This window comes from Trichoderma aggressivum, assembly GCF_033847375.1.
Source record: "Trichoderma aggressivum f. europaeum strain CBS 100526 chromosome Unknown scaffold_035, whole genome shotgun sequence".
Taxonomy (NCBI): Eukaryota; Fungi; Ascomycota; class Sordariomycetes; order Hypocreales; family Hypocreaceae; genus Trichoderma; species Trichoderma aggressivum.
Genome location: NW_026946401.1, coordinates 27,588 through 45,023, shown reverse-complemented (window position 1 = coordinate 45,023; position 17,436 = coordinate 27,588). Strand labels below are relative to the sequence as shown.

The following is a 17,436-nucleotide window of genomic DNA, read 5'->3' as shown; positions in this document are numbered from 1 at the left end:
GTTAAGTGAGAAGCCACCGCGCAATCACGAAACAAATGCATTCCGAACTTGTGGCTAGACTCGGATCAGAAACTTTAATTCTCCGAGCTTCCTTCTAGCCCCGAAGAGGGAAATGAACCAATCGCTGGAACCACCCTTAATACCGGATTGACTGACCGCGCTGGATCGGAAACAAGGTTGGGGAAGTCACTTATTAACACTCGCTCGGCCGTCTTGAGCAGGGTGCCAGATTTTAGCCCGGCCCGGCACATACCCCAACGGCCGATTGAGCAATTCTCGGCACCGTCTCGCACAAAGTCCGTTAACAGGGTTATGTCTATACGTCGGGAGGAGCATAAGAGCAGAAACTGTACAGATGCTGGCAAGCTCGTATCCTAGGTGAGTCTACATACCTCAACAAACTTATGGTGTCAATGCGTGATTAATCGCAAAAACGAACACACTATAGTGAGTGGGTTTCTAATAATCTCACGCCAACCTTGGGTAGATACCGCTCTGTATGCTTGTATGTGGTATGCGCCAGATATCAATCTGTTCGTCGCTGCTATTTAAACCAGAACCAGTTGCTTGTGGTAAATCTCAATTGTGTTGAGGACCAACTATGAATTGTAGCATTATACTATTAAAGTAAAGAAAATTCGAGGTGCCCATGTTCTTAGATTACTCCTTCCGTCGTTAAGCAATCAAATCAGCATAGTTAGTGAGGAAACCCAGATTACAACGGTCGCCATGACTATCAATCTAGTTTCATGCGGTTGATTCAATTCCATGGCGTTACGCCGCGTATTCTGGTGGTAGCGGCTAACTGCTCCAACGCGGGGACAACTGCGGACATCCTACATAACTAAAAAAAAAAAAAACGACGGTGGCAATTAGCCCGACTCTTAGGACTGATCTGTTTCAGTGGATCTCAGTCCCATGGTCAGAGCTGGCTCCAGCGTGGTAATTCATGATTACCACCGTTGCCCACACGATGTGCTACAGTGGCAAGCGGGGGACAGTAAAACAGGGACAATTTTGTGTGCTGATTAGGTTACTTTTTAGTCCCTGTTTTACTGTCCACCACTTGTGTGGTTGCAGTTATTCATTCATGTTCGGGTATTCGTCTTGAATAGGCATAGCGTCATGGGGAACTGTTATCCGAGCATTCACTATAACACCATTGTCGTCAGATGCAGTTGCTATCTCACTTGTTCCTATCTTCACTGTTTGCTGTCCCTGTTCTCGACTAATAGCAGATGGGTAAAGCGACTGTGGGAAAGACACATGTCCCTCGTCGCCGAACAGGATGTCTAGAGTGTCGGGAACGCCACGTACGATGCGACGAGGTACAGCCAGCATGGTAAGGCTATTCACTCACGGCCCATCCCCTGCATTAACATGTGTTCTGCCGAGTCCCATCAAATAGAAAGCTAACTAAGCTGATATGAATAGTGGAAATTGTTCACGTTCAAGGGTACAGAGGGTTTGCAAGTATACTCCCACGATCCCTCTGCGTGACAGGAGGGCCGCGGACAAGGCATGCCAACCATGGGAACAGTTGATGTTCATGACGATCACACATGCAGCCAAACCCTCAGAAGCAGCATTTCTTCAAGGGTCGATAAGTGTTATCATGCATGGAGCATCGGATCCCTTCCAATATCTCAGTATAGAAATGCCATTCCAATCCAAGGAGCTTTTTCATTATTGTGAGTGGCACAAATATTCAGGTGGACTTCAGACAAGTTATCCGACTGGGGAAGTATCTTAGAAACTAATCTATTTAACTCGAAAGTTTGCCATATCGACCACAGTATGAACTCTATATCACAAAATCACAAAACATCCGGGTGCGAGCTTGTTTCTGTCCTCCAGGTCTCTTGCCTAATCTATTTCTAACATCGGGAAAGCTTCAAGTCCATGATGGACGATCCTCATGCGCTCCGCCTAACCCTTTTGATTGCTGCGCTGCATTTTGAGTGGACAACTGGTCATATGCAATCTTTCGAATCCACCTTCTTATTCCACAAAGCAAAACTGATCCAAATGGTCAACAAGTGGATCACGAAAGGACAACCTGCTGAACACATGGCCTGCATCATCAACCAGATAGCATCACTCTGCTTTATCGAGGTAAGCCCGGAGAGCTAGAATGGAGGAAAGTCTACGGTGGAATCAGGCAATGACAAACATATGAGTACAAGCTTCCCACTAATCCTTACAGCTGTGTCTAGGTCACGTCTTTAGCGCAAAGGCCCACCTAGGGGGTATGCTGAGCCTTTTGAAAGAACGGAAACGACACTGGCAGCGATCACCGGAACAAGATGAGCCTCAATATGAGATTTCAGAAGAGGAAGAGCTCAATAACCGCTACTATTTATTGTAAGTCTTCGCCGCAATCTCTCACCGTGCTTATCTGCCCTAGATGTACAGATCAACACACATGGTAACGATGCATGTACTTATGCTTAAATAGATTGCACTCTCTTTTTACTCGAAACATGAATAGACTTACCATCAGCATGTGTTACGACGAGTTTTCACAAATGTATCACGCCATACATTCCGAGAGGCTTCTAGCCTTGGCAAGTCGGTTAGACTTTGTGGAGAAGAATTGTGATCTCCCGCTCAAACTTGATGCCTTATGCTTAATGCCATTGCTTTCACGATCCCTAGAGACAGGCACTATCTCGCCTTGGATTGATTGCACGGATACGGTTCGTGATCTGCGAGATCTAACAAATAGTCTCGACATGATCCGATCGAAGCAAAGCTTCTCTGAATCAGAAAACGAGTTTGCTGCGGCATGTGCAAATGGGGTTGCTTCAAAGCTACACGTTCAATACGTTGCTTCACATGTTGCATCCATCTCATCTTGCAACGGCATACTGAAAGTGCGGAGACAAATAATAACAGAGGCAGTAAAAGTACTGAAGTCAACCTGGTGTGGCTTGTACAGCGCCACCAGCTTATATCTACACTACGTACTTGGGCTTGGAAGTTGCTCAGAGAAGACGCTGGATGATTATGTTTTTCACATCTTGAGGGATGCTCTGGTCCGTCACTTTGCGAAGGCGAAGGATTGTATGGCAGCGGATGGATCTCTACTATTTTGGCAAATATTCCTCGGCGCAATTAGTGGGGAGATCAGATTCCGGCGATCCGCCTCCATGGGCCCAGAATTCCATACCCTCGATTCAGATATGTTGGAATTTTTCGACCAAGGGATCCGACGGTGTAGTCAGGCTGGTCATATTAGACAGTGGGCTGATGCTAGGGCTACCCTTCAGAAGATTGCGTGGCCGATCACATATGCCGACGAACACATAGCAAAGGCGGTTTGGGAACGAGCTCATTTCTCATAGGTAGTTCCCACTCAATGGGCAATAAACCCCTGCTTGAAAACAATATTGTGATTGGATTGGTAGGTGATTATGAAGCTAATCGAATGCAGGAGCAGGCTTGCGTTGTCCTGTAGTTCACCCATGCGGCACCACCTTTCCCTTGGCGGTCGGCTGAATCTTGAAGTTCGCTTATTCGTCCTGAATAGGCTTAGTATTGCATTGACACGCATGTTAGACCCTCCAATGCAGGGAAGTCAACAGGCTTGTAGCTGCCAATATATAAAAGATGCAACAACCATGTCCAATTGTGAAAACCAGATCATCTCGATCATTAGAGCAGAATCCTCTCTTTCCTATCGCTTAACCATCACCATGCCTTATCTGAAGAAAGAGGAACTTGAAGCTATCTTCGCTAATCAACCGCTTGCGAACGGCGGACCTTTTTGGACCCGCGTAGCAGAGGATGTCAATTGGACTATCATGGGCAATGGTCCAGGCACTGGACATTACACCAACCTGGCCGATCTACGAGCCAACACCATTGAAAAGTTAATAAAAGCCCTTCAGGGCCCACTGGAATTGAAGATAGTGCATGTTTTTTTTGGAGGCGAGAATTACGAGTGGACCACAATGGAACTTGAAGCTCGTGGTGTTCGAAAATCGGGTGAGATCTCTCTCTTTGACTTCACTTAGAAATAGCGGGGCCCCGTGACACACAACTAACTCTTACTAGGCAAAGAGTATATGAACCGTTATGCTTTAGTAATCCAGTGGAATGATGAGGGCAAAGTGATTGCAGTTAGAGATTACCTTGACACTGCACTGATTGAAGAGGTTTGGAAGGAAGCTGAAGGAATGGGCCTATTTTAGTATATATATCATAGAAGCTAGGTCTTCTACAGGTTATATATGTTATCAAGAAACGAGAAATGGTAAAGCTGCAATTACATGTTTAGCAAAAGACTATGCCTTAGCCTTTGGCTCTCAAATCCAGACTCACTTCAACTCAATCCATTAAGCAACAGATAATCAAATCAAGCCGTAGAGATCAGGGTTATATAGTATAAGTAGTAAAGGTTTAAGACGAAACTCAGAAGATACATTGAACAAGGCCTAAGCAACAGGATATAGCACGCTATATCCCAGGTATGCTATTGGTGATAATTTGCTTAGTATTTTGAATTGAAAAGTCCGGAACCCATGTTACATTTGTCTTACTCGGGCACCGTAAATGTGGAAGAGAAGTGGAATAGGCATCATCACAGCAGAGATGAAGCCGAAGACGCTGACCCCCCAGCTAACACCCGTTGCCTCCAACATGGGATTGCCGAATACAGCGGATCCAGCAGGATTCTATGAGGGGCGAAAATTCAGCGAAGAGAGGCACGGAAGAAGTTTAGACATAGAACCAATAGTTGTGATTTGACGATCTATGTCGAAATTTTCTTTGCGTAATTGCTCTTGAAATTCGCGTGAAGGTATCCTAACCCATGTTATGGAACCATCTTGTAAGTCGAGACAGGCTAGATGGACACGTGGAGATAAATTGCTGAGTCCCGAGCCCGAGTCTCCGATCAACTGAAGGGGAATATGGAATCATATGGGCTAACTGCGATTGGCCAAGCCTTGATTGGGCCAATATTTTCCGCCAAGCAAAACCCGAAAATTCATCGATATGGTCGAGATATGAGCTTCTCCTTGGTGCTACTATGTGTTGTAAAGATATGGGTTTTGCAATCGACATGTATCACTAAGGAACACGCAAAATTAACATGATGGCGGCGGACGAAGTTGCCCCCCTTTACCCGCGACGACCCCCGTTGTATGCGATCAGTGTCGAGGTCGGAAGTTGAAATGTGACTAAAAGTTCCCTTGTAATCGCTGTTTGAAGTCTGTGGGCAAGAGAGTCTGCACATATACCAAGGCACCCCGACCCAGAGACCTAGCAGTTAGTCCTACAGAAAGCCCAATTCCACGCCCGCCGGTAACCATAGCACCACCAGAGATTAGCCTAGGCCCAAACCCAGGCCGAGAGCAAAACTTGAATCCCGAATCTCCGCAAGGTCAACACACAGTATTGGATCAAAACAAACCCAGTGAACTGTTTCCATCATGGTGTTACCATGGGCAAGGAAGCTGACAAATTACTGAGAACAGTAATTGCCTCTTTTCGATCTCTCTCTTCCTTGTCTCCAGACAGCAACCAGACCACTAAGGCCATTCGCATGGAGCTCCATTTTTAAAAGCCTCATTCCTACTTACTATATTTAAATTGACTACGCGAAGCTGATTGAGCGACCAAATGCTTCCCCCCCGGGGCAGTTCGTCAGCGTAAAGGTTGGGTACGGGTGGAGTGAAGTCTAGATCAATTAATTTCTGGTCTCATTCCATTAGCGTTGTTTTTGTGGTTGACTTTGGTGAGCTATTTGACCTGTCTCTTTTGAGTTAATGTCACGAGTATAATTTCTTTGGAGAAAGGAAGATGAAGAACATCACTCTACGTGATGATGCATTTCTTCCGCACGCTAATAACGACTAAATGAGCAATCCTGTTTATTTTCACCTTTGAACTACGAATCTTGTATTTTGGCCCATGGTAGGTAGTAATGGGACGACAGGGTGAATGTCTACTTCACCCGTCCAGCCGAGGTGAGATTGGCATCCAGCTCCCACAGACCGGTCTTACGACCGAAACATCGCCAACGCCCACATGTCATCAGCACTAGCGAGTTAAGGTAACCTTTATCCCTTTGTAATAGTAAGCATACGTAACAGTAACATATTAGTGAGATTATCTGTATAGATATAAGGTCCAGCAGAAGACATCCGTTTAATCCCTAGACCAAGGTGAACTATGTGACAAATTGTCGACTACCTACCAAGGAAATTACACATACTCGTTCATAATATTTCCCAATTATGCCGTCCAAAAACTCACCCACCAACGATCCGCAAGCCTCTGACCCGATTGATCGAGACTACTATCTGCGCAAGCCAAAACCGCTCCCGTCAGATCCGGCCACACGTTCTCTAGTCCAGGCTGTGTTACGAGATGGATATGTAGTCATTCCCAATGCCTTTACAGAGGCAGAGGCCCTTGAAGCAAAAGCAGAGATTGATCGACTTCATGGCCAGAGGCCACGCATTGGCCGCGATTCATTCGATGGGTTTAAGACGAACCGCATCTTTGCTTTGCTGAACAAAACGCGCGTGTTTGACAAATTTTGCCTGATACCCCAAGTCCACGCGCTCAACAATTTCTTCCTGGATGATGACTATCTTGTTTATATTATGGAGACGATTACTATCAACCCGGGCGAGAAGGCCCAAGCTCTTCATCACGACGATAGTGTCATTCGGATGCCCAGACCTCGACCTCCTGTCACAGCTGCTACGATGATTGTGTTGGATGATTACACTGAGATGAATGGCGCCACAAGAATTATTCCGGGAAGTCATCTCTGGGGTAGTGACAGATTGGGCGACGAGTCAGAAGCCAAGTCGGTGGTCTGTCCCAGAGGCAGCGTCATTTATTTTCTAGGCACAACATGGCACTCTGGCGGAGCAAATAGGAGCGATAAGCCACGATATGCTGCAACGATTCAGTACTGTCAGCCCTATATTCGACCGTTGGAGAACCTAATGCTCGCTGTGGATCCTAGAAAAGCACTCTCGGGCGAGATTCCTAAAAAGATTGTCGATATGATGGGTTATCGCAGTGCTATCCCTTTCGTGGGTTATGGTAAGCTCCCATTAATTACAAAGGGGTCTCCCTCAAGAGTCAAAGAGAGAAAATGCTAACACCAAGTTATTAAAGCCGATGGACTCAACCCTAGAAAAGCCACAAATCGGTTGATTCGGTGGTTACAGGGTCCTGTGGACTATAACCCTCCCACTTTTGCTAAAGAAGCTGGTGAAAAAGAAAAGAGAATTCTGAGCAAGTTGTGAAGCCCGTAATAGGTCTTCAGGAGGAAGAGCGGCGTCCGCTTGCCTGATCCAACAGAAATAGGGCAGGTCAACCTGACTGCAAACAGCTGAATTCCAGTCGCAAGCTATTAATTACCAATGAGTTGTCCATTTGCTACTTCATTGTCTGTTCTCTTTGTTTAAGCTGGCTCCTACGTCAGCTTATATTGGAGCCCTGGATTCGGGTGTCTTGGCGCTCACGTACCATATGATGCCTGGTTGCCTGGCTATATTAACTGCATGGATTAGCTTAAACCTAAATTATAAAGCGAAGTAGAAAGAACTTGTTGTGGTTTCACTTTGTTATTTAATGATTCATGTCCAAACCTGAGAAAAAACTTCATAATGTTCAGCGCCACAGGAGATAAGTAGGTTAATGAAATAACGGTCGTAGGCGTTGTATTTGTTTAATATACTAGTAGCTGTGTCTGTTTTAGAAAAAGTATCGAATGACGTTTGGTACATTCTTGAATTACCTCTTGATACACATATCTTGTAGTTACAGCATGATAATTGTCTTCGGGCGTTGTACAACGAAGCTTTAACCGGCTACTCTTAGATTGTACAACGGCAGTAACATATGAACTGAACTACTCCTCCGAAACGAAGCAATCAGAGGCGTAGAGCATATATCTGTTGGATTGTATAACTAATTGGTCTAGAGCGTATTGCTGCTTTGCTACTACACGACTAGCATAGCCTTCTTACTAATGCTTCGTGGCCGGACTGCTCGCTATGCACCTATGGATTGATGCTTGACAGGTTGGTGATGATATTTCCACTATTGTTGGGCAATATCGAATGGTCTGCGTCTTAATGTGCGAGCCAACGTCAAAGCATTAGCCGATAACATGAAATTTATCGGCGACAAAACGAAGCCCTTTCTTCTATCTAGCTCCGTACAAATATGCCAAATAATGGGATAAACTCGGTAAGATATACGTAGATTCTAGTTATTGCTATATCCAGACCGTCATGGCTTGGAACGAATGTGTGAAGTTGACGTCGATCATGCTTTGCTCAATTGACTCGGAGCTCTCTCTGGATGCCACCAAAGAGAGCGACTAGGCCTATCTAGTAGCCACAAGGAGAAAGGAGCCGTCCAGCGCTGTGGCCATCCCATGACCTGAGAGCTTCATAGGCAGCGGGCAACAAACGCCTACACATTTAAAGATGAGCGGTGGTACTCACTCCACTGGAATGTGAACTCCGCCCCTGAGAGAGATATTGAATGTTCCTCAGCTCATCGAGAAACACCTGATGGGGCCACAAATTGTGGAGATTTACACTGGGATCGTGGGCCAGATAGACTACAAGATATTAATTACATGACTGACCTAACTATGTATACCATACAGAGTGCTCCGTACACTTCGGCCCATGTCTAGAAAAGGTTTGTGACTATTATAGAAGAACCGAGCTAGGAGGACTGACTACTACAGACATTGCTTTAGTGCTGACTCTGTGTGTTTTCGAAGTCTAACGCCTAGAGGTAATAAAGTCTAACACTTAATAGCCTAATTGCCCTTGTAACCAATGTGCTTCTTCTTACAGAGTACTGCAAGCATGATAAGCCTGGATTATCTGTCCCCCTCCAAAAAGTACTAGTGGAGAAATGAGGCAGATAACCAGGAATACGAAGCTGTAGCCGGGCTCTTAGCGTTACGTCACATGAGGCTGTGTAACGCGTTGCAGGTCAGCATCTTCTGGTTTTTCTCAACCTCATCGCCAAACAGACTTCGAACAGTTGACCCTGAAAAATGAAGAATGGAAGCGCTCGGTGTCATTTCTTCACTGGCCACCAGCCACCCCATTGCATTTGCACTGTGGTCGTTGGTGTCTGCATTTGTCTTTCAAGTCCTCCAGCGAGGATACCGACACCGCCGGTTTTACCGGAATCTGGTATGCACAGAAGCAGAAGAACAACTTTGTTCTCATATGCAAACCTCGTCTTTACCATGAATTCGCTCAACGACTGATAATATTTTAAGCCTGGGCCACCACATAGCGCTCTATGGGGTCATTTAAACATCTTGGGCGAGGTCTCTGCGACGATCCCCCCAAACTCGCACCCCCAGGCATATTATACGGAAATTGCCAGAAAGTATAACCTCAAAGGCATATTTTATCTCGACTTGTGGCCAATTGCGGACTCAAGCGTTGTCTTGACAGACCCAACGCTTATGGAAGAGGTCACAGTGCGGAACCCTCTCCAGCAGCACGCAATGGCTGAAGCTTTTCTATCCCCCATCATCGGCCCCAATGTTATCGCGACTGCCAATGGCCCTGTTTGGAAGAGACTACACAATGCCATGGCTCCGGCATTCTCATGGTCTCATATACGCAGTCTAACTGCTGTCATGGTTGATGAGTGCTCCTTGTACCGTGCCACCCTTGAGAAATATGCCAAATCTGGAGAAGTCTTCTCCGTCGAGGAGCTGTCCGCAAGGCTCATCTTTGACGTTATTGGTCGTGTTGTATTCAACTTTCGTCTTCATGCTCAGACAGCCAATAGCCCATACTTAAATGACCTCAGGGAATTAGTTGACCTCGCCCACAACCAAACAGATCTGGTTGCAAGCTATAACCCCATCGCACGAGTAGCCAAGTGGTGGAAAAAGCGAAAGGTTCTGGGCAGACTTCATCCTTTAATCCTCGGCAAAATTAAGGACAGGTTAGACTTATTGTTGAACGAGGGGATTATGCCATCCAGAAAGGACCCGAGCAGCATTCTAGATCTAATGCTCCGGGAACATATAATGCAATCCGAATCGAGCGGTGGAGTCAGAGCAGCAAAGCAAATAAGTCTATCATACACAGATACCCAACTGCTTCTGACCAAGTTAGTGCTCTGCTATTCGTTCATTCATTCACCCATTTGCCAATTTGCCCTTGCTAATAGGTTATTTGTATAGCATTAAGGGACTGCTTCTTGGTGGTCATGGTACTACTACTGATAGCTTATGCGTGCGTACAGCCTGTTCGCGTTCAAAACTTTCTGCTACTCTGCTAACTTAACCCAGTACATTCTCATGCTCCTGTCGCACGCTCCAACAGCGCTTAAAAAAATGCGACAAGAGCATGATGATGTCTTCGGCCAAACCTTTGATGGTACTGTAGAATTGCTGCTAGACGCGCCAGCAAAGCTCCAGGATCTTCCATACACAGATGCTATCATCAAGGAATCCCTCCGCTTGTTCCCAGTGGGCTTCACAGTCAGGGAGGCAGATGCGGGTGCCAAGCTTACCGTTCAAGGTAAGAGCTATCCAATTGATAGGCATCAGGGTGTTGTCTTGAACGGCCACGACCTCCACTACAACTCAGACTTCTTCCCGAACCATACGGAGTTTCGCCCTGAACGTTGGCTAGATTCAGAAGGAGTTCCACGGTCGTATTTCAGGACTTTTGGTCGTGGGCCCCGCGCATGTCTGGGACAGAACCTCGCTATGAATGAGCTGAAGGTCATTTTACTAATGGTCGTTCGGGATTTTGAGTTTGAGTGTGCTGGCCTCAAGCCAAATGCAAAACCGAAGACATCGTATACAAGCCTTGATACAGTTTTTGGGGATATTATCTTCCAGGAATTGGGAATAGAGGCAAGGCCAAGAGGAGGAATGATGATGACAGTCAAGAGGAATAACTGATATAAATTCAACGCTAAGCCGAGTCAATTCTGCTAATAGTCAACTCACCGGGTGTATTAATGCACCTTTTAACCCTAATTATGGCCTGAAAATTTGGCCCGCACTCTATCGAAACAGTAACTTCCGCTCTAGTTGGAACGCTTTTCCATTCTATAGTTTATTCTCTTGCGTATTCCTGCTTCTAACCGAATATAAAGGAACCCCATAGCAAGCAATTGCTGTCACTGAAGCTATAACTCTTGCCACTAAAAGTGCCCGAGTAATAGCGAGGCTGTAAGCTGGAAGTATCTCATTCAATTCCTTCTTAGTGAAGATCAGTTTCAGGGTAAGTACTCCTACTTTTTGAACCAGCTTTGAGTCAATATCAGGCGCCGCTTTATGTATGCTATGCATTAATTGATTCGTGAAAACGTTTTGCGGAAGAAAGGCCTACAATCCCTCCCAAATTTTGTATAAAACCAACCATCACCAGGGCAATTGGGAGGTCCTTTCCTTAAAAATTCGTTTGAGTAGCGATAATAGGCTGCTGAAACCCGAGCCCAATACCGAAGGCAAAGATGATTTGGTATATCATCCATAATGTCATTGATGTGTCGAGGCGGAATGTTGTTAGCATGCCTGCACCAACCGCCATCAATACGGATCCGAGACGCATTGTTGGAGTATAGTAGCCGATGATACTGGCTATACTCCCTGACATCAGGATAGAACCACTATAGACAATACCAGCGGAAGGCCGCGAACACCGCTGCCGAATGGCGACGCGCCTTTGACTGCCTGAAACCAAATTGGGAGCTGTTTATAAGTAAGCAAAATGATACACATCACAACTCAATCAAACGTACATAATATACCGCAGCATAGAGCGCCCCAGAAGTGTTAAAGGAATACCACGATCCAAACAGAATAGTTCTAGTAAGAAATATTCTAGGAGGCACAGTGGCCTCCTCGCCTTTCCGATATTGGTTCAACCCGAAGGCAAAGAGGAAGCATCCGAAGATTGAAAATAGCACAAAGGCCATCCAGTTGCTCCAAGGATAATAAGTCCCACCCCACTGGAGTCCCAAGATCAGACACACAATGGCTGGTATAAACAGCGCGAGGCTGGGTAAGTCGAGCCGGCGAATTTTCTCCTTTGAAGTCAATATTGATTGTGCGGAGTCTTCTTCGTTGCCCAAGAAGAGCATTGTGATGATAATAGTTAGGCCTGCAAGAGGCAGAAGGAAACCAGAAGCACCACCTCCATCCCAAAGTCTCTGCTATCGCGCCGCCGAGCAATGGTCCAATTGAGATGGCCACGCATTCGATCGCCCCAATAATACTAGAGTAAACTGGTCGCATTCGAATTGGTACGCGCCGTGATATGATAATATTGGTACCGGCTAATATCCCCGCGCTTCCCAAGCCGGAGATGGCGCGGCCCACGATGAAAGTACTACAGCTATTCGGCGCAACGGCGCATATAAGGCTCCTTACGGCGAAGGTGAAGACGACGGTAGAGAAGACAATTTTGGCTGGGTAAAAAAGATATATATCTTTCCGTAGAATAGTTGTGAGGATGCTGAAGCCAGTAAGAAGGCAGCACCATACCAACCAACATCGTTGAATGAGTTGAATCTGTCTGTTATAATTGGGATAATAGTCGTCACGCAATTGGCGTCCAGTCTCAATGTAGCAAGAATAATATTGAAAATAATACTGTTACATGCTCTACATACATAGCCGCACACAATGGTTGCTAGTATTATTGAGAACAGGTTGAGAAATAACGGTATACCACGAGGATACTTTGATGAGTCCTCCGTCAGAACGTTTTCGGGGGTTAGTGATTTAGGTTCCATCGTTTCTCCCTTTGTGCATTCCGCGATTCTAGCTAGGTAAATAAAAAAACCGATATGTCTTTTTGTATTCACTGATTACAATCACATTGCGAAGGAAACCATATCCAAGGACGATCATATATCCCAATTACCGCAGCCTTCACAGAACACACTTACACAAGTTCTCTGGTCAGAGACCCGGACCAAATTGACCATTCGGACCTCTACTCCGATCGGAGCTCGGAGTGACAGGGGTACATTCTGTGGCGTGCATGAGTTGTTGCGGCTGCTTGCCGACAATGGCTATGTATTACAGGCGTCGGCCTCGATACACTTGTGCGCCCGCTAACTGAATGCCGGATTTGAAAAGCTGTTGACAACGGCATGCGTAGCCGAAGTCGAGAACCTCCTCCCCCGTGACTGTGGTGATGTGACTGACTGGTGGAGTACGGTAATCCATTTGCTAACAGTTTGGCGGGGGAGGAGCAATCTAGGTACGATCTGCACCACAATAGGAGCGAAAAGCCATCACCACCGCCATCACCATGAACATACTAGGTGGGACGGCAAATGCTCAGAGAGCCAAGAGAAATGCGTATCATCAGGCGTCATAAAATGGAGTCATGGCAAGTTGCAACAAGCAACAGCCCATGTTATTCCGCCTCGCATTTGACCCAGGTTGGTTTTTTTGTCTTGTAGGGAGGTCCCCATGGCGGGCCATCTTTGGGTTTTCCGAGACCAAGTCCATGGATCCGGCAAGCTTCCGTGACAGCGGCAACGACATTATGGAGCTCACAGAAAGACGAAGTCGAGAAAGCAAAAGAGCGGCCCTTGTGTTCCGCTGAGCCCTGGTGACAAGAACTCAGTTCTCGATAATCTAATTATAGCCTATTAACAGTACCTAATAGGAGGCTTGGTTTGAATGCTTCAGGATTGTTATTAAGAATACCTCGCACCATCTGTGGCGAAGGCCGGTTGACCCTGTCGCGTGGATAAGCCCAGCTGTCCGCCCTGTGTAACGGCGTTCGCCGGCCAATGATCTTGGGAGTCATTAAGGCATACAAGGCAATACGATTGGTACCCAAGTACACGTGATCGTGGTTATGCAACCCTCGATGCTGCCTTGCTAGGCAACTACATATCGCTCGTTGTCTAACTCACCAGTTCTAGAGTATGGGATTTCTCATGCGCAGGTCTTGACTCGCGTTTTCATCCCTCTCGAAGCCAACTTCCATATCCTACTCCCGAAATAAAGGCAACATGGAGGCTTTAGCAGCCGTCGGGCTTGCCAGCTCCATCGCCCAGTTTCTCGACTTTGGTGTCAAAGTCTTCAATGCGACCAGAGAAGTTGCGGCAAATGGCTCAGGAGCCTCTGTCATACACTTGAGCAAGATGTCGGCCGATTTAGAAAAGATCGGGACTGGTTTGTTCGAATATTATCGCCCTCTCGAGAAGAAGCCTTTGACGACCGAAGAGAGAGGCTTGATTGAGGTGGCTCAGCAGTGCAGAGCTATCTCGGACGAAATACAAGAGTACATCGCTGGTCTGGTTTTAAATCAGAAGACCGAAAATCCCGGTTCTCAGGCGGAAAACAGCGAGGCTAAAGAGAAAGATACCGGTCACTCTGGGACAGGCGTAAATAAGAATGGCCTAGTACCTGTCGAAGCCAATAACGAGGCGGGTAGACACACGGACCCGTCCCTCGAGCCCCAAATCCGGGCTGCCAAGGAGAGTGTTAGAGCAAGGTTGAACAGAGCAAAGATAGCTCTCAAAACGACATGGAAGAAGGGCGAGATCGAGGACCTGAGGAAGCGACATGACGACTTTCGATCTCAGCTGGCGCTTCGGCTGTTGTTCGTTCTCAATACCTACCAGATGCGTCAGTCGGAGACACTCGAGGATATCCGCGGCAAAAGCGACGAGATAATAGAGGCTGTTGCCCTTCATTCGCAAGACTGTCTGGCCAATCCGGATGTCATGGCTGCCATCCTGACGACCCGTGGCAGCAGGCAACCTACAATTCTCGCCCACCCAGCTTCAGTCGCTGCATTCCCATCGTCAAAGTTACAACCGAACAACATCAACGTCGCCAACTCTATCCACGATGATATTCTTAAAGATACCAAATGGTCGCAGTATCAATCTTCCACGAACTTCACCAATGAAGGGACGACAGGCCTGGCTGGCTTCTCGACACAGGCCACTAAAGACTGCAGCAAGGTCCTCCTGGACGCGTTGCATTTTCGTGGTATTTATCAGAGACAAGAAGAAATTTCGCCCGTCCATGCTAAAACCTTCAACTGGATTCTAGAGCCGAAAAAACCCGGCGCGGACGACGGGCTGCTAGAGTGGCTATCTCAGGATTCCGGCTGCTTTTGGGTTTCGGGTAAAGCTGGGTCTGGTAAGTCATCCCTGCTCAAATACGTGCTTGGAGAGAAGCGCTTCCATGATGCCGTTCAGACTTGGGCCTGTTCCAGAGGCGACGCACAACTTTCACTGGGGACCTTTTACTTCTGGTACGCCGGGACGCCTCTCCAGAAGTCGCATATTGGCCTCCTTCGAGGGTTACTTTTCCAGATACTCACTGCGCGGCCTGGACTGGACCTGCGACTATTCCCAGACGTCTGCCGTGAGATTCTCACTGACCAGATTCGTGGAGCTCTCGATCTATCAGGGGTAGAGCTAAAGCTCGCATTCAGCCGGCTCGTGGACGTGATTCCTGCCGATATGCGAATCTGCTTTGTTGTCGACGGGCTAGATGAGTATGCTGGAGATCTGAATGAGCTGTGTGACTTGTTCAATCAGGCTACGCAGTCATCTTCGATAAAAATTCTGCTATCGAGCAGGCCCATCCCTGTGTGCTGCGAGAGATTCGCCACATGCCCACAACTGTGTCTCCAGGACCTTACCGGCCCGGACATACTCAAATATGTCGAGGATCACCTCTACAGCAATTCTATCTTGAACGACATGGAAGAGGTAGAAGTGGGTATTACCGCCAAACTCATCGACATTATTACTACACGGGCCTGCGGCGTATTCCTCTGGGTCGTGCTGGTAATCCGCATTCTCACACGGCAACTACAAGACTATGACTCGGTCCCGGAGATGCTCCAGGAGATCAACAATCTTCCAGCGGACCTCGAAAAGCTCTACGATAGAATGCTTGGCGCTATCGATTCAAAATATCGCGTACAGAGCTCGAAATATCTACAACTTTCCATCCTGAGCCTCAGCTTCGGTGAAGAATATCCCATGACAGCCGTTCAGTTGTACTTTGCCGAGGATGAAGATTACGATAGGGTCTTCTCCAAGCCTATAAAACCTCTGGCGGACAGGACTATCAGATGGATCAATAAGTCGATTGAAGGCCGTCTGCGGAGTCGCTGCTGCGGGCTGCTGGAGGTTCAGAGACTAGATGGGGGAAACCAGGTACATCACGAGGCATACTCCGTCGTGGGATTTCTCCACCGTACCGTCGTCGAGTTCCTCCAACTCGACCCCAATTGGCAGAAAATCCAGGCCCTCACCACGGATACCAAGTTTGACCCAGAGCATGCCTTGCTCTCGTCTGCGCTAGCCGAGCTGCAGTTGATTCCTTCCCCAGTCAGCAACGAAGGTTACATAGAGAAGAAATACCACTCAGGACTGACCAGGTTATTTATCTACGAGAAGAACATCTCCGAGCCTCTGAGCCAAAAGTTCCACCAGCGGTATCTACCAGAACTCGACAGACTCCTACCCAAGTCTGGCGTGGACGACCCCTTAGCGGGCAATTCTGAGCGCGACGCCATCATCCGCGGCTCATGCGATCATGGCTGTTCTCGCCTAGAACTAGATACTAGAGCCAAATTATTCATGCGCTGCGCCTTCAGCGCGCCTCTCTGGTACCTACCCGTGCTGATGAATATCGATCACCCATCCCAGCAGCGCGTTCCGCGGGAAGTCTACCTCCTCATCCATTACATCGAAGAGAAGGATGGGCTCGTCCGTCAACACATAGTCGAGGCTTTGTCAGTCGTAAAATTCTCTGTGTCTGATCCCGTTCAGCTAGCGCCGCAGCTAGCGCCGCTTTGGACAGACCGGTGGCACAGCTCTGGTGCCATCTGCTGGACACCGTGGACATTTGTGCTCCGGTACATCCAGGCTATCATAACCTCGTGGAACCCTCCGGACTTTTTCAATTTTGAAAACCCCCGCATCGTGCTAGCCCTCCTAGACCTAGCGTTACTGATGCTAAATCTCGGAGCGGATGTTAAGACCAACCTTATTATGAAGCAAGATGCGAATTCTCTGCTCAACCACCTCTTGAGTGCTATTCACTTTAACGCTCAGTTTTACTCAGATAGGTATGGGCTGTACAGGGAGGAGATTTTCAGAAAGTGTGATGATGTTCAGCGACATCTTACGCACGAACAGTCTCGTGAGGTGCATGAATCTCTGGAGCAGTCATCAGAAGTGCCTGATGTTCCATACAATCAACCCCTTGTCCTTCAGTTGGAGGGGGTGGGGACATGGCAGTGGGTAACATCGTGGGTGTCTTGGATAAGATGAAGTATTTTTAATTGAGGGTATTTAGGAACTATGTTAAATTGAAGTCAAATGTGAAAATATATCACAGTCAAAAGTATGTCAATACTTTCTAACAGGCAACCTATGGCTAAACCTTGCTCAGAGTCA

At 47.2% G+C, this 17,436-nt stretch overlaps 5 protein-coding genes across 5 annotated transcripts; all 5 read left to right on the top strand.

Annotated features, from left to right (window-relative positions):
* Positions 1 to 1,797: 1,797 nt before the first annotated feature.
* Positions 1,798 to 2,368, top strand: Triagg1_7675 (uncharacterized protein; the record flags this gene model as incomplete). Its single annotated transcript, XM_062902436.1, has 3 exons — positions 1,798 to 1,832; positions 1,893 to 2,115; positions 2,207 to 2,368. The coding sequence occupies 3 exons, from the start codon at positions 1,798 to 1,800 to the stop codon at positions 2,366 to 2,368; spliced, it is 420 nt and encodes a 139-aa protein (XP_062753261.1).
* Positions 2,369 to 3,698: 1,330 nt separating this feature from the next.
* On the top strand, positions 3,699 to 4,196 carry Triagg1_7674 (uncharacterized protein; the record flags this gene model as incomplete). Its single annotated transcript, XM_062902435.1, has 2 exons — positions 3,699 to 3,990; positions 4,060 to 4,196. 2 exons carry the CDS (start codon positions 3,699 to 3,701, stop codon positions 4,194 to 4,196), a joined length of 429 nt encoding a protein of 142 aa, XP_062753260.1.
* A 2,049-nt stretch (positions 4,197 to 6,245) lies between these two features.
* On the top strand, positions 6,246 to 7,274 carry Triagg1_7673 (uncharacterized protein; the record flags this gene model as incomplete). Its single annotated transcript, XM_062902434.1, has 2 exons — positions 6,246 to 7,068; positions 7,144 to 7,274. 2 exons carry the CDS (start codon positions 6,246 to 6,248, stop codon positions 7,272 to 7,274), a joined length of 954 nt encoding a protein of 317 aa, XP_062753259.1.
* A 1,785-nt stretch (positions 7,275 to 9,059) lies between these two features.
* On the top strand, positions 9,060 to 10,936 carry Triagg1_7672 (uncharacterized protein; the record flags this gene model as incomplete). The annotated part of the gene is made up of 4 exons (XM_062902433.1): positions 9,060 to 9,194; positions 9,284 to 9,966; positions 10,208 to 10,259; positions 10,316 to 10,936. The coding sequence occupies 4 exons, from the start codon at positions 9,060 to 9,062 to the stop codon at positions 10,934 to 10,936; spliced, it is 1,491 nt and encodes a 496-aa protein (XP_062753258.1).
* A 3,080-nt stretch (positions 10,937 to 14,016) lies between these two features.
* Positions 14,017 to 17,310, top strand: Triagg1_7671 (uncharacterized protein; the record flags this gene model as incomplete). The annotated part of the gene is made up of 1 exon (XM_062902432.1): positions 14,017 to 17,310. The coding sequence occupies one exon, from the start codon at positions 14,017 to 14,019 to the stop codon at positions 17,308 to 17,310; it is 3,294 nt and encodes a 1,097-aa protein (XP_062753257.1).
* Positions 17,311 to 17,436: the final 126 nt, after the last annotated feature.